The 16,799-nt window shown below is 41.2% G+C and overlaps 1 protein-coding gene across 3 annotated transcripts in view; it reads left to right on the forward strand.

Moving 5' to 3' along the window:
* The window catches only part of VIPAS39 (VPS33B interacting protein, apical-basolateral polarity regulator, spe-39 homolog), a 31,604-nt gene that overhangs the window by 9,490 nt on the left and 5,315 nt on the right, over nucleotides 1–16,799 (forward strand). For all 3 annotated transcript variants that reach the window (XM_008057057.1, XM_021711828.1, XM_008057058.1), the window contains 10 exons: nucleotides 213–269; nucleotides 4,245–4,337; nucleotides 5,132–5,165; nucleotides 5,708–5,810; nucleotides 7,232–7,259; nucleotides 9,655–9,728; nucleotides 11,312–11,387; nucleotides 12,795–12,929; nucleotides 13,879–13,920; nucleotides 14,248–14,337. In XM_008057057.1, coding sequence (XP_008055248.1) covers nucleotides 213–269; nucleotides 4,245–4,337; nucleotides 5,132–5,165; nucleotides 5,708–5,810; nucleotides 7,232–7,259; nucleotides 9,655–9,728; nucleotides 11,312–11,387; nucleotides 12,795–12,929; nucleotides 13,879–13,920; nucleotides 14,248–14,337 — 732 coding nt within the window. The remainder of the gene's footprint in view (nucleotides 1–212; nucleotides 270–4,244; nucleotides 4,338–5,131; nucleotides 5,166–5,707; nucleotides 5,811–7,231; nucleotides 7,260–9,654; nucleotides 9,729–11,311; nucleotides 11,388–12,794; nucleotides 12,930–13,878; nucleotides 13,921–14,247; nucleotides 14,338–16,799) is intronic.

The following is a 16,799-nucleotide window of genomic DNA, read 5'->3' on the forward strand; positions in this document are numbered from 1 at the left end:
ATCCGTCTCCTCCTGTGTATATTGCCCCTGCTCTAGTTCCTTTGGGAACTCAAAACAAGACCATCCCAATTCTTTGTTTTCTCTCAACCCTTCCCCCCCACAAGATATCTCCCCGCTTAGAGACTAAGACTATAAGTTTGAGGTGAGGAACTGTTACACTGATAACTCTGATGCCTTAACTTACTGGGATTCATGTGTTGCTAATATTCCAGGATTACAGCAATGACTGGAGCCCCAGTGACACAGTGCGACGCCTCCGGAAGGGCAAGGTAAGTCCACTAGAGACGGAATACTTGTGGGATTCTTTGGGAAACCAGGCAGCTTGTTCCCTCAGACAGGGATTTCTTGATCTCTCTTTTCAGTTTTCATTTGTTAAATGAAGTGGTTTTCAGGAGAAAAATAAATCCAATAAGGTTGAAAGTCAGCTGCAAAATTTCTGATTCTCCAGGGTCTGATGTTGCTTTGATTGGTAGTGGGGAAAGGGTGATGGGTGAGAGGGAAGGAAACATTTAAGAGTGAGAATGGTCTTTCATATTTATGACTGTGAGTGATTCATTGTGAGTTAGTTTTTGTATGTGGTGTGACCAGAGGGTTGAGTTTGTTGAAAAGACTGTCCTTTCCCCCAGTGAATTACCTAGTGCCTTTGTTAGAAATCAGTTAACTATATATGTGTAGGTCTATTTCTGGACTCTTTATTCTAGTTCACAGATTTGTCTATCCATATACCAATACCACACTCTTAGTTATTGTGGCTTTGTAGTAAATCTTGAAATCAGGTAACTTCAACTTTGTAGAAGCCTTCAGTCTTCAAACTTTGTTCTTCTCTTCCAAAATTGTTTTGGCTTTTCTAGGTCCTTTATATTTCCATATAGATTTTAGTATCAGTTTGGCAGTGTCTACCAAAGAACTGCTGGGATTTTTGACTGGGACTGCATTGAATGTATAGATCGATTTTTGGAGAATTGATAGTGATCATAATAGTTAATGGATCAAAATGGATCTTAGACATAAATGTAAGTAAATGCTAAAACTATAAAAGTTTAAGAAGATACAGATGGAAATCTTTGTGATCTTGACTTAGGCAAAGATTTATTACCTAGGACACAAAAAATATGAACCATAAAAGAAAAAGTTGATTAAAGGGACTTCATCCAAATTAAAAACTTTTATTGTTTAGAAAGCCCTGTTAAAAATTTGAAAAACATTTTCTCCATAGCTTGGAGAAAAATTTGCAAAACATATAGAGGACTTTATGTATATATAACTTTTTTTTTTGAGATAGTCTGTCACCCAGGCTGCAGTGCTGTGATGCAATCTTAACTCAGTGTAACCTTGAACTCCAGGCCTCAAGCAGTCATCCTACCTCGACCTCCCAAAGTGTTAGGGTTACAGGTGTGAGCCTCTGCACCCAGCCAGAATATATATGGAATATATATGGATGTCTTATAGCTTAGTGATAAGAAGATAGACTTGGCTGAGGTGTGTGGATTGCCTGAGACCACGGGTTCGAGACCCACCTGGGCAACTTGGTGAGACTTCATCTGTACAATAAATCAAAATGAGCCGGGCGTGGTAGCACGTGCCTGTAGTTCCAGCTATTTGGAAGGCTGAGGCGAAAGGGTCGCCGGAGCCCAGCAGGTCTAGGCTGTGGTGGCCAGGAGTGGCCACTGCACTCCAGTCTGGGTGACAGAGTAAGACTCCAACTCAAAAAAAAAAAAAAAAGAACATAGACTTAAAAAAAGGTGATTTTAAAAATAGCTGGTAGCTGGGCATGGTGGCTCAAGCCTGCAATCCCAGCACTTTGAGAGGCTGAGGCGAGAGGATTGCCTGAACCCAGGGCTTCAAGACCAGCCTGGGCAACTTGGTGAGACCTCATCTCCACAATAAATCAAAAAAATTAGCCGGGCGTGGTAGCACACACCTATAGTTCTGGCTACTTGGAAGGCTGAGGCGAAAGGATTGCTGGAGTCCAGCAGGTCAACGCTGGGGTGGCCATGAGCGTGCTACTGTACTCCAGCCTAGGTGATGGAGTGAGGACTCCAACTCAAAAAAAAAAAAAAAGAAAATAGCCGGCACACGATTTGGCCAGATGTATCACTAAAAAAGAAAATACATGAATGGCCAATAAACACTTGAAAAGATACTCAATATTATAGTTATCAAGAAAATGTGGCTGAGTATTGTGACTCACACTTGTAATCCCAGCACTTTGTGAGGCTGAGGTGAGAAGATTGCCTGAGTCCAGGAGTTTGAGACCAGTCTGGGCAACATGGTGAGTTTTCATCTCTACGATAAATAAAAAAATTAGCCAGGTGTGGTGGCACATGCCTGTAGTCCCAGCTACTTGGGAGGCTGAGATGGAAGGATCACTGGAGCCCAGTAGGTTGAGGCTGTGGTAACTATGATTGTGCCACTGCACTCCAGCCTGGGCGACAGAGTGAGACTCCAACTCCAAAAAAAAAAAAAGAAGAAAAAGAAAGAAAATATGAATTAAAATCATGAGATACAGTTATGTTCACTAGAATTACTAAATTTAAAAGGACTGATCATATAAAGTGTTGAAAGGATGTGGAGGAACTAGATTGTCATTCACTGCTCGTGAGAATATAAAATGGCAGAACAACTTTGGAAAATAAGCAAATTCTTTAAAGTTAAACATATACAACCCAGCAGCGTCACTCCTGGATGTTTGCAGTCCAAAATAAAACATGTAACTGGGGTCAGCGGTACATACCTGTAGTCCAGCTACTTGGAGGCTGAGGTGGAAGGATCTCCTGCACCCAGGAGTTAAGTCTGGACAGCGTAGTGAGACCTGTCTCAAAAAAACAACAACAAAAAAAAAACCTATACAGTTTGAATGTCTATACAAAAACTTGTGCACAAATGTTTGTAGCAGCTTTATTCTCAAAAACCCCAAAAGTGAAAAACCACTCAAATGTTCATCAACAGGTAAATGGCTAAACTGTGGTATACCCATACAATGGAAAATGACTAGGCAATAAATAGGAACAAACTAATAGTCACAACACATGGTTTCTTTTCAGAAATATGATTTGAGTGAAAGAAGCCAGATACAGAAGAGTACATATTGTATGATTTTGTTAATTAATTAATTATTTTAGAGAATCTCACCTTGTTGCCCAGGCTAGAGTTAGGTGGAATGATCACAACTCATGCAGCCTCAAACCCCTGGACTCAGATGAACTCCTACCTCAGCCTCTCAAGAAGCTGGGACTATCGGTGCTAGCCACCACACCCAGCTAATCTTTTGATTTTTTTTTTTTTTTTTTTTTTTGTAGAGACAGGGTTTTGCTATGTTGCTTAGGCTGGTCTCAGGCTCTTAGGCTTAAGCAATCCTTCTGCCTTGGCCTCCCAAAGTGTTAGGATTACAGGCGTGAGCCACTCACTGGCCTGATGATTTTATTTTTATAACATTCTAGAAAGGGGAAAACTATAGCGAATGAAAACAGATGAATGGTTGCCAGGGGTGAGGATAGAAGGAAGGCATTAATATCAAAGAAGACAAGGGAACATTTTGGGTGATAGAAATGTTCTATATCTTTGTTGTGGTAGTGGTTACATGGATGTACATACTTGTCAGAACTCACTGAACTATACACTTAAATAGGGTGAATTTTATTGCAGGTAAATTATACCTTTAAAAAAAAGGACACGTGATCTCTGTTGATTTTTGTCAAAACTTCAGAATATTAGCATCTTGTAGGGCATCAAGCTGAACTAGAGTATGTGCTGGGAACCTACTGTCTCACAGAATACTAGAGACCATATTGTAAAAATAAGAGGTCTCTAGCAACACTCCCTTTCTTTTTTTATTTTATTTTATTTTATTTTTATTTTAAAGATGTGGGGTACAATTCAGGGTTAGGTATACAAATGTTGATTATGCAGATACCCTTGTTGATGAGGTGTGCCCCTCCCTCCCCTGGCAGTTTCCCCCAGCTGCCAGCCCCCCCTCCAGCAGTTTCTTACTGTTGTCAATTCCTTTCTTATAGTATTATGATCATTGTTCAAGGTCTGCTTATGAGTGAGAACATATGGTACTCTGTTCTTTGTTTCTGGATAGATCACTGAGTATGATAGACTCTAAATTCATCCAAGTTGCTGTGAAGTCCATATGTTGGGGACACTTATTTTCATTGCTACTCATTCTCCAGTTACAGTGACAAAGGAGTATGGAAAACTGCCTTCTTCCTTATGCACTAATTCTGTTGTTATTCTGGCAGGTCTGCTCACTAGAACGGTTCCGCTCCTTACAGGACAAGCTCCAACTCCTAGAAGAGGCAGTGAGCATGCACGATGGAAACGTCATTACTGCAGTGAGTTTGAGAGTTTTTTTTGTTGTTTGAGTCAGGGTCTCACTCTGTCATCCAGGTTAGAGTGCAGTGGCATGATCACAGCTACTGCAACCTCGATCTCCTGGGCTCAGGTGATCCTTCTGCCTCAGCCTTCCAAGTAGCTGGGACTACAGGCACATGCCATCATGTCCACCTAAAATTTTTTTTTTTTGTAGAGACAAGTCTCACTATGTTGCCCAGGCTGGTCTCGGAACTCCTGGGCTCAAGTGATTCTCCTGCCTTGGCCTCCCAAAGTGCTGGGATTACAGGCGTGAGCCACTGCCAAGTTATAGGTTTTTGTTGTCATTTAAGTATTGTTTTCATTAGTTTCTGAAAATCTAATCAAAAAGGCTTTAACATTTTGGCTTAAATGTCAAGTAAAGATCCTGATTTCTCCTTGAGGTGTAGGATTCTCAGTAATTTGTGTTCCAGGGCTCAGCTGGTGAGACATGCATCGTGTCTGGAACTCTTGACTGTAACCAAGAGACACAATGCTGGATGCTCTGTGTTAGAATAAATAGCCTGAGGGAGGAGAAATGTGAGAGCAATCTCTTTCAGAGGGAAGTGTCTCAGGAGTATGGGCACAGGTGTGTGGACTTCCAAGACACAGCTCAGTTCCAGGTGTCTCTCACCCTTCTTCCCATTACATAGAGAGATCGGTTGTCTGTACCTGCAAAGATCCCAATGAGTTGCTGACCTCATTCCTAGACACCAGGTGCTTGAGGCAGAGATTTGTGTTTGAAAGTTTGCACGTTATTTGTTTTCTCCTCCTGTAGGTCTTGATTTTCCTGAAGAGGACACTGAGCAAAGGTGAGCATGGTCTGCAAGGTGTCTGCCACATTTGAGGGGAGAGTGGCATGTAGCTTTCAGATCAGAATTCACCACTTTCAAGTCCATTTCAAAGACAGCTGCAGTGGTCTGCAACTTGAGAGTACACATTACATCTCTGAGGGATCCCTGAGGGTGCCGATTACAGTAATTCCAAAGGCCCCTCTATTTATTGAACACACAGATGGCTGTGTTGGTTTCAGGAAGTCAGAGTCCATGCTGAGTGCCTGCTGTTTGAGTGTTGAGAACTGAAAAGCTGACTCCATGGCTATGAGTCGCCCTGGACCCTGGAGTGTGTTGATGGCGGATTAAGACTTAGGGGTAGAGCAACCCCTTTGGGTCCCCTCCCACTAGGGGAGCTTTTCTGTCCTCTCAATAAATCCTGCTTTCAAAAAAAGACTCAGGGGTGAGCCGTTCTCAGCTTCTGCTAGGCTTTGATGAGGTCCCTCATTGGGATGTGTCAGTAGGGAGACACTTGACTGTAGGCTTTAATCTTTCTCACCTGACTCCTGCCTGCCTGACAGAGATCCTCTTCCGAGAGCTGGAGGTGCGACAGGTTGCCCTGAGACATCTCATTCACTTTCTTAAGGAGATAGGGGATCAGAAGCTGCTCTTAGACCTCTTCAGGTAAGAACTGATCATCCAGTCGTAAAGTTAAGTGCTTCTTCAAAGCTTTGGGAACACAGACATAGAAGACACTGTCCTTTTTCTGGAAATGCTTAGAAAACAAGGGAAGTGGGATAGGATAACTAACAGTGCACCTCAGCCTGTGATAAGGTGATGATTCAGCAGGGTGGTCAAAAGCCAGGCTCTGGAGTCACACACCTGGGTTGAACACTGGCTCTGCCACTCCATTCACAGAGTGGCCTTGAGCCAGTATCCAACCCTCTTCATCAATCTTCACATCTGTAGAGTGGCGATGTGTGACCCCACGGGGTCGTTGTGGAGACTGGAATAGTTAGTACTTAGCATAATGCCTAGTCTGTAGTAGTCATCAATCTTGACTAACTTATAAGAGGTCTAAATAAAAGTACTTTTTTTTTTAACTCGGTCTCAAGTAATGCCAGTGAGAAGCAGAGTGGAAGAGAAAGGGAGAATATAATTTTCAATCAGGATGCCTGAGGAAAGCTCACAGAAGTGATGAGGATCTGAATTGAGCCTGTGAGGCTAGGGAGGACTCTGATAGGTATGAGGCAGGAATGTCTGCAGGGGCAGAGGGACTGGGTGGTCTTCCGTCGTGTATCCTTACCTATCTCATTCCAATCAGTGGGGACTATCTTCTGTACTTGGGTTAAAATGTATGTATGTCACATCCTCTCTTCAGGGTCAGGGAAAGGTTCCAAAACCTCTGTTTAGTTTGGCATGTAGCCCAAGGTAACTCCAGTTACCTAGTGACTCCAGCACAGTGTTGAGCTCTCCCAAAGGCTAAGGTAGGGAATGCAGGTTACGAGGTCAGGGCCAGATTGCAGATGCTTAGCCAAAAAGTACTCATGGAGGTGGCTGTTCCTCCCTCTCTTGGTCTTTCCCCATCAACAAGGCTTTATCAAGTATCACTGCTATGCCAAAGATGTTATGTTAATTATGGTGTCTATGCAGCATAAGGAAGAATCAGAGGATAAAAGTGCTCATGCTCCAAGGCCTTACCTAAGTCTTTGGGGGAGACAGAACACATTGTACTCAGAGGTCCGTGAAAACAATTTTAAAAATCTGTTTCTAAGATTGTATTGACAGAGAAGAATTCTTTAATCTTTAAAAACAAACATACAGACAAACAGGTTTCTGTGGGTAAGTAGGTTTGGTGGAGGCTCTGAGCCTTCTTCTCAGACCTGCTAACATGGTGGGGTTATTACTGCAGTACCTCCTCGGCCTTGCCTTTCGTTCAGCCAAAGAGAACAAGGAAGCAGTGACACCCGAGTCACCATTTACCTTGTGTCTAGAGGGAAACCAGTCAAGTGTGCTTCTTCCAGAGCAGTCACCCCGTCTTGTGAGGTCGCATTGCCACACAATCAATAGATAAAAACGCACTGCTCCCTTCTGCTTCTTCCCAGGTTCCTAGATAGAACAGAAGAGCTTGCGGTAAGTGTGGCCTTTGTTTCAGTTGGGGACCTGTTTAACTGAAATCTAAGCCAAAACCCAGCCTCCGAGATCTCAAATTATTGAACTATTTCCCTTTATACTGACTATAAACACAGAAAAGAGAGGCATCTGGGAAACTGGAAGACTTAATCCAAATGATTGTTTTCTTCCTTTTTATATGCCACTTTGATTGGGCTTATGAATAAATAAAAAATTGTGTGAAAGTTGACTCGATCAGTTTGTAATTTGTTTTTCAGCTGTTTTCGAGTCATGGTTTGAGTCATGGCTTGTAGGAGCTTTTGGGTTTTGGCTTCTAACACTAAGAAAATGTTGAAGCTAAGAGGATGAGCAACCCAGTGTAGGTCAAGAAGGAAGACAGGTCAAGTTGGTGGTGTGCCCGGTACACGTTTTGGCTGACAGTTCAGTGACCAAGTGTTAAACTTGATTTTGGCATATTTTTATAATCAAACAATGGACTCCTGGTATACAAGAATACATCTAAAATTATACCAAAAATAGTTTTAATAAGACTCCAGCAATCCATTCTTAAAAGTTTGACATTTTGGTGGAGGAATAAGATTTCTCAGCACCGTCGATGGCAGGATTGTTCCTTTAGTCACTGTGCCGCCCATTTTTGATGACAGATGCACACATTTAGCTGGCATGTTTAATAACATTGTGAACTTCCTTTGGATGGCAGAATACAATTCAGGAACATGTCTTTCAGTAGCCTGTTTTCTAAAAGGAACTTGTACTTAATATTCAAGGCATGGGAAAATCTGAAAAGTCCTTTATGTTAATCAGTTAAAAATGATTGGCAGTCTGTATTGAAAAGCTTTTTGTTTATATTTTTAAGCCTCCATAGGTTCAAAACTGTAAGGAAAATCTTAATATAGCGTTCTTATAAAGAATGTTGTTTTGAATTTGATTAGTAAGAACAAATGTGTTTTGGGTGACTCATTTTTATCTAAAACTTTATTTTCTTCATACTCATTATGTGTGAATATATAAACTTGGAATTTTTCAACCATGTAAACTTTGGAAGTGGCAACGCTGATAGTCTGCTTTTATTTTATCCTCATAGAATATGAAGGTTTCCCAAGTAGGGCTTGTTATTGAAAGACTTAAGGTTGAAATGGAACTGAGTGACAAAAAATTAGCTATCGCTCTTAGAGGTTACTTCCTTTAATATTATGATTATATACCAAATATTTTATACTAAATATTTTTAAAGATTAGATTATAATGTAATACAATTTTTATTATTCTTTTATTATCATTTATAATTTTACATATATCTGTTGACTCTAAAAGGATATACAGGCCTTCCTAAAGCAATTTCATTCTCTTGCTATTCATAATAGCTATCAATCTGTTTATTTTTCCATTCTCGGAAAGTTTTTAATAATTGTATGTAAAATTCTAATTTTCACAATTGTCACTAATTATTGCATCATCCAACTCTTATATAGCAAGTAGAAATACTTCATGGGTTTTTTTAGAATTTCAAAATACAAAACGCATAAGGAGATTTTCAGAGTTACATGTAGAACCTATAGTATTTGAGTGTGAATATTTAGCTATGAACAGTGAATCAGAATGACACATCCTATTTGTGTTACTGATATTGTTAATTGTTAAGTATGTACATGGTCATATTACCATTGATCATGGACATGGTCAAGGATGCCAAAAACAGAAGTAGACGTTTAGTTGTTTGACCTTTCAAAAGCCAGGGCTGAAGCTTAAGAGCCATTTTTGACTAAATACTGAGGCTAAAGCAAAACTTCAGGATTAAAACTAAGTGTTCTGTCTACTTGATGCTTCCTTGTAGATCAGCACTGTCTGGTAGAACTTCAGAACTTCCTACAGTGATAAAAATGTTCTATATTTGTGCTGTCCAATATGGTAGCCCCTAGTCACATGAAACTAATGAGTTCTTAAAAAGTGGTATTGCCCAGCATGGTGGCTCACATCTGTAACCCTAGCACTTTGGGAGGCCAAGGCAGGAGGATCACTTAAGCCCAGGAATTTGGGACCAGCCTGGACAACATAGTGAGATCCTGTCTTTAAAAAATAATAGCAAAATTAAATTAAATTGAAAGTGGCTAGTGTTAACTAAGGACTTGAATTTTTAATTAATTTAAATTTAAATTAAACAACCAAATGTGACTTGTGGCTACTGTATTGGACAGTGCAGTTATAGACAAACTTACAATGATTTTGAGTCACTCTTGTTCCCCACCCTCTCAACACAAACATAGCCATATACACCTAGAAGGGCTCTCTGAGAATTAAAAAATTGGGTTTTTTCAAGCATTGGAAAGTCCACTTACTCAGCTACCTTCCCTCTCGGGAGACAAAATAGCTCAAAGCCTTTCTCTGTTTTTTGTAGCTATCCCATTATCGAGAGCATTTGAACATTCAGGACCCTGAGACACGAAAAGAATTTCTCAAAACCTGCATTGGGTAGGTGTGGGGGAGAAATGGTTTTAAGCATAAATACCTTTATACAGAAAGAGTGAAGAGAATGAGAAAGGGTGGAATGGATAGACAGGAAGGAAGAGGCTAACAATCACATAAACATCATTAAAGGTTGTCTCACTCAGTGGACCCAAGCTCCAGTCCCCAGTAGCATTTTCACTGATTGGTGGCAAACTGAGAAACATAAAGACAAATGTAAAGCCTTTTTTATTCTAAAGCTACATTTATTTAATTTGAAAGATTGTCTTTTATTCTAGGATTTTGTCCTTATTCCTCTTCCTTTTTTTGGTAGTAAAGTAGGTTGTAACTGTTTAATAATGTTATGTAATAAAATTAAAAACCCTTTTAAAAATAGGGTTAAAAAAAGGTTATTTTTTAATGAACTTATATATTTTTTTCAGTGTTTCGAATCTTTGAAGCCCCAGAGTCCAAGAAGCACTGATTCAGGGCAAGCTTTCACTCAGGATTTAAGTCCTTATAAAAACCAGCCCCACATGTTATTCCTGTGATGGGGTGCTTGCTGCTCTTGCTGTTCTCATGTTATTGGCTGTTGGACAACCTTTATTACTGGAAGGTGCTTCCTTATGTTAAGCTGAAACTTGCTTCCCTGTGTCTTATAGGATAGGCATAAGGTCTACCCAGTGATCTTTGCTTCCCTAGGTGCGGTATTCACAGTTGTTTCAGTCTTTCCTCATGTGACATGACTTCTAGGTTTCACATTTAGAAATTTGTTTATGTCAGTGAAATCCTTAATTTTGATGTTACCAAACATTGGGCTACGTTATATGGCCTCCAGAAAAAATGAGAAAAGTTGGAATAGTGAAGTATCGGGAACCTGGAGCTGTCTCCCTTAATCTCTTCTAAAAATTCACTATGGCTCAAACTGGGATAGTGTAATTGAACTTTAGAATTCTTCCTAGAGTGAGTAGAGTAGGGGAATAAGACAGCCCTTTCTAAAGGCTAGCACTATAAACTTGGAATTTAAAATCTGGCTTCTATTTCTGGCCTTACCCACTGCCTAACCATATGACTTTTAGGCAAGACAGTGTTGAAGATGGGACCCCTGATGTTTGCGTTCTTTTCCAATCAGCAAATGTACCACCATGCCATGTAATTTAATTCACTTTTATTACTCTGCAATAAAATAATAACTAACAAATGTAAGTGTCCCTTAAGTTAAGCAATGACACAATCCCCAGAGTTTCACTGGGATATGGATGATGGACAGTTGGCTAGGCTCACTCACAAGCTTTGTGTCTCATTCACCAAACATTGCATCTCCCAAAATGAGGATTCTAATTCAATCCTTAAAAGTCATTAATGACTGTATTTTGTGGATTTTCAGCATCCTTCTTGAATTGGCAAAACCTTTAATACAACACTCAAGGCAAAGCTACTCTACTTTCTGCTATTTCTCTCTGCCTTTGAGGGATGCCCTAAAGGTGCACTGAGATCAGACTTGTAAAGAACCCTGAGCTTCCTATGTGTTAACTGGTGATTTGGTTTAGTTGGGTTTGTTTCTTTTGCTGAATAGAGAAAGAGGCACTAACCTTCTGGCCCTCTACCAGTTTGCCATTTTCAGCAGAAGATTCTGCACACATACAAGACCATTACACCCTCCTGGAACGGCAGATCATTATTGAGGTTAGACTCCTCATCTCTGTTTTCTGCTTCAGTGCTAGGACTCAGTGCCATTCAGCATCTGGGAGACCTCTGTGCTCTGCACTTGTATATCATTTCCTGCCATATTCTCCAGAAGCCTTTCGTTTTCTCCCTACACACACTAGCCCCTTTGCTCCACTGTTCTGAGGCTTCCTTTTCCTTCTCGCCTGCTGTTAACCTGGAAGTATTTCTTTTTTGTTCCAAATCTCCCATGTCATCACCTTTTTTTAATTTATTTTATTTTTTCAGTTAGAGTCTCACTCTGTCGCCCAGGCTGGAATGCAGCAGCACACTCACGGCCACCCCAGTGTCAACCTGCTGGGCTCCAGCAATCCTTCCGCCTCAGCCTTCCAAGTAACCAGAACTATAGGCGTGTGCTACCACCTGGCTAATTTTTTTTAAGAAGTTTATTGTAGAGACAAGGTCTTGCCAGTTTGGCTGGGCTGGTCTCAAACCCGTGGACTCAGGCAATCCACTCGCCTCTGCCTCCCAAAGTGTTGGGATTACAGGCTGAACCACCAACCCCGGCCATCATCACTTTTATTTTTCTCTCTCCAGCTTGGACCCATGATCATATTAATGGATTTTTTTTTTGAGTCAGTGTCTCACTCTGTTCCCCAGGCTAGAGTACAGTGGCACAATCATGGCCAGCCACAGCCCAAACTTCTAGATTCAGATGATACTTCCACCTTAGCCCTCCAAGTAACCAGAACTATAGGCACACGCTACCACGCCCGGCTAATTTTTAAAAAAAATTTATTGTAGAGACAATTTGCCTGGGCTGATCTCAAAACCGCGGGCTCAGGCAATCCACTCGCCTCTGCCACCCAAAGTGCTGGGATTAAAAAGCTGAACCACCAAGCCTGGCCACCATCACTTTTATTTTTCTCTTTCCAGCTTGTACCTACGATCATTTTAATGGATTTTTTTTTTTTTTTTGAGTCTGTCTCACTCTGTCCCCAAGGCTAGAGTGCAGTGGCACAATCATGGCTAACCAAAGCCTGATCTCCTGGACTCAGGTGATCTTTCTGCCTCAGATTCCTGACTGACTGGGACTGCAGATATGTGTTACCATTTCTGGCTAATTTAAAAATTTTTTTGAAGACAATGTCTTGCTGTGTTGCCTGCTGGTCTTGGAGCTCCTGGGCACAAGCAATCCTCCTTCCTCAGCCTCCCAAAGTGCTGGGGTTACAGGCGTGAGCCACCACACCTGGCCCATTTTATGGATTTTAAACTACAGGGGTATCCTAGACAGTTTCTTTTTCTCTTCTTTGTTTCATTCCTAGGGTGGGAAACACAACTGCTATAGTATTTAAAGATTTTTCTCCTGCCTCTACTCCATGGACATTGTTGTTTTTGTTTTTTTTAACTTCACTTTCTCTACCACAGGCAAATGATCGACATCTAGAATCAGCAGGACAGACTGAGATCTTCCGAAAGCACCCCCGCAAAGCTTCCATCCTCAACATGCCACTAGTGACCACGCTCTTCTACTCCTGCTTCTATCACTACACCGAGGCTGAGGTATAGGCAGAATATGAAAGAAACACCCCACAAACTCTCATTGCATAAGAATGTAGTTTGAATCCAGTATTTTGATGTTTTCTATTAATAATGGGTGTATATAGTTCTCAGAAATCCACCTGGAGTCTTTCCTGGCCCTCAGGCAAGGATGAGCCAAGAGGGAAAAAGAGGTTTGTAAGGTCCTGTGTGGCTTCTGGTGAGCTGGGAGCTGGCAGAGCTGTCCTTGGTGCTGTTTCCCTCAGCAGTCTCTGCCCAGAGGCCTGTGGCTGCAGATGGACTGGCCTGGTGCAGAGAAGAGCGGCCATGTGCCAGGTAGTGCAGATACGGGGTTTTTTCCTAAATTTTTATTTATTTATTTTATTTATTTATTTTTTTTGAGTTGGAGTCTCACTCTGTCACCCAGACTGGAGTGCAGTGGCCGCTCCCGGCCACCGCAGCCTCGACCTGCTGGGCTCCGGCAATCCTTCCACCTCAGCCACCCAAGTAGCTGGAACTACAGGTGTGCGCTACCATGCCCGGCTCATTTTGATTTATTGTAGAGATGAGGGCTCGCCAAGTTGCCCAGGTGGGTCTCGAACCCGCGGGCTCAGGCAATCTACTCACCTCAGCCTCCCAAAGGCACGGGATTACAGGCTGCGCCACCGAGCCCGGCTTTTTCCTAAATTTTTCAAAGAAGTTTGAATTTAGTGATCCAAACAGGACCTCTTCCCCTTATTTGGGTTAGCAGAAAATTGGAAAAACACCATGCTTATTAACCCAATTCCTGATAGGCCAGCTTGTGGTGATAGCTGATTATTCCCAATGCAGCTCTTCTCTTAAATTAATTTCTGCATTTAGATGGTTACAGAGTGAGATGTAGAAAGTTTGTATCATGAAAAATAAAATGGGAGCTGGGGTGGTAAATGGCAAAGTCAGCATCACTCAAGTTCCTTCTTTACTTTCATCCCAGGGAACATTCAGCAGTCCCATCAACCTGAAGAAGACATTTAAGGTAGGTATAAATTGTTCAGTGACTTATAAAAGTAGTATCAGGTAACTACATGAAGTGGATGTTGCTTTGAAACCCTGTATTGTTAAGTTTTATGATACTCAGGCTTGCAGTTAGAGAAGATGAGCTTATGGTGAGGGAGGACCAAATGACTTGCAGCGGTGTTGGGGCTTGGGAATTAGGGGTTCTTGATGATGTGAGAAATGTACTGATTTTAAGGGGCAGAAATTGTATCAGGGAATATTTATGCCTATCTCTTCTGAAATTCTCAAGCACCTCCACTGATGCGTTTCTACTTCCTGTTAATTTCTCTCGGTCTCTGCTTTCTAGATCCCAGACAAACAGTATGTGCTGACAGCCCTGGCTGCCCGCGCCAAGCTCCGAGCCTGGCATGATGTGGATGCCCTTTTCACCACAAAGGTGAGTGCCCTGGAACTGTTTTGTGCTGCGGAGGCCTTGGGAGAAAGGTTATCATATCATGTTATAAGCTCTGGTTATTGGTTTACTGTTTTTCTCCAACTTTTTATATTCCAGAATTTCAAACCTAAAGAAAGATTGAAGGAATAGTATAATGAATAGTAATAGTCTTTACTCACTCACTATTTCATTAACATTTTTGCCATATTAGCTTTCTCTATTTCTATACATGTGCATTTTTTCCTGAAACATTCAAAAGTAAGTTGCAGGCTGGGCACAGTGGCTCACACCTATAGTCCCAACACACCTATAATCCCAGGGAGACCAAGGTGGGAGGACTGCTTGAGCCCAGGAGTTCGAGACCAGCTTAGGCAACATAATCAGTTGTCATCGCTACCAAAAAATAAAAGAATTACCTGGGCATAGTGGTACGTGCTTGTAGTCCCAGCTACTCAGAAGGCTGAGGCAGAAGGAACACCTGAGCCCAGGAATCTGAGGCTGCAATGAGCGGTGATTGTAGCATTATACTCCAGCCAGGATGACAGGGTGAGACCCTAACTCAAAAAATAAATAAATACATAAACAAGAGGCTGTGATACCTCCCTGTCAGCTAGGATGCCGATCTCAGATTCTGTCCTTGAGGCAATAAAGATGTGGTGGCGACTTCAAGGTTACTCTGCAGAAGAGAATAGAGGCAGCCAAGGAGAATGCTGTTGAACCAATTAGGAGGCTATTGGAGAGATCCCAGCAAGAGACAAAGACGATGTGGACTTGGGAAATGGCAGAGGAGATGCAGACAAGTGTCCAGATTTCAGAGATGGAAAAAAGTCCTCAAAGGGAGACGTGTTGCCAGTGTGGAAGAGGTGAAACAAAAAATGGCAGAAGCACGAGAAGGCATCAAAATTGACAAGTTCAAAAACTGTTTGAGCAGTGAAAAAAGCATCTTGGTAGATGTATTGCATCAAATGGAGACTACTTTGAAGGTGACTGAAGCTTAAACATGTAAGAATAAATACATAAATAAGTAAATGTAAGTTGTAGACATCATGATACTTCTTCCTTACGTTCTTAAGCTTTTATCTCCTTCATAAGTACATTATTATTATCACTCACAAGAAATTTAACATTAATATCCATATTTAAGTCAGTTATTTATACCTGGTTTTGGTTTGTTCCTGTATTTTTTTCGATCAGGATCCAGCCAATGACCTTGCATTGAATTTGATTGTCAACTCTACACTGATTTACTTTTTGCATTGTATATATTTAAGGTTATACAACACGATGTTTGCTCTACACACACATACTGAAATGGTTATACAGTCAAGCCAATTAGCATCCATCATCTCAGTTAACCCATTTTTTGTGAGTAGGGCAAGTTCACTTAAAATCCACTTCTTCAGTAAAGCCCCAGTCTGCAGCTCGATATCGTCTGTAGTCCTCATGCTGTGCAACAGGCCTTTAGATTTGTTCATCCTGCATAACTGCACCTTTGTACCCTTGACCCTCATCTCCCTATTCTCCCCTTCTCTGGAAACACCTTTCTGCTTTCTATGTATTCAGCACTTTTTAGAGCCCACATATGAGTGAGATCATGCAGTATTTTTCTCTGTCTGGCTTATTTCACCCAGGATAATGTCCTCTAGTTTCATCCATGGTGTCACAAATGTTAGGATCTCCTTATTTTTTAAGACTATGAATAACATTCCATTGTCTGTATTACCACAATTTTAAGAAATGTATCCATCCATTGATAGACACATTGTTTTCATATTTGGCTGTGCGAATAATGCCGCAGTAAACAAGGGAGTGCAGATATCTCTACAAGATGCTGGTTTTATTTCCTTCGGATATATACCCAGTAATGGGATTACTAGATCATATGGTAGTACTATGTTAAAAGGTTTTTTTTTTTTTTTAGCTTTTTTTGGAGTTGGAGTCTCACTCCGTCGACTCACTTTGTCCAGCGGGTCGAAGCTGTGGTGGCTATGAGCACACCACTGCACTCCATCCTGGGCAACAGAGTGAAACTCCAAGTCAAAAAAAAGTTTTGAGAACCCTCCATATGGTTTTCCATGATGGCTCCACCAATTTATATTCCCACCAACAGTATGCAAGGGGTGGGTCTCTTTTCTCCTTACCCTGGGCAGCGCTTGTTGTCTTTTATTAAAATAAATTTTGCTGTATATATTTGTTGTACAAGATGAGGTTATGAGATACATATAGATAGTAAATGGTTACTACAGTGAAGTAGATTAACATATCCATCATCTCACGTAGTTATCTTTTTGTGTGTTCAGGAACAACTAAACTCTACTCACTAGCAAAACTCTGATTACTATACAATATTAGTAACTGCAGTCTTCATGTTTTTGCCTTGGCCCTCCGGCTCTTTGACCTGCATAACTGCTGCCTTATATTCTTTGATCCACATCTTTGAATTTCTTCTTCCCTCCACCCCAACT

Source organism: Carlito syrichta, unplaced genomic scaffold (assembly GCF_000164805.1).
Source record: "Carlito syrichta isolate Samal-C Ts95f unplaced genomic scaffold, Tarsius_syrichta-2.0.1 Scaffold302712, whole genome shotgun sequence".
Taxonomy (NCBI): Eukaryota; Metazoa; Chordata; class Mammalia; order Primates; family Tarsiidae; genus Carlito; species Carlito syrichta.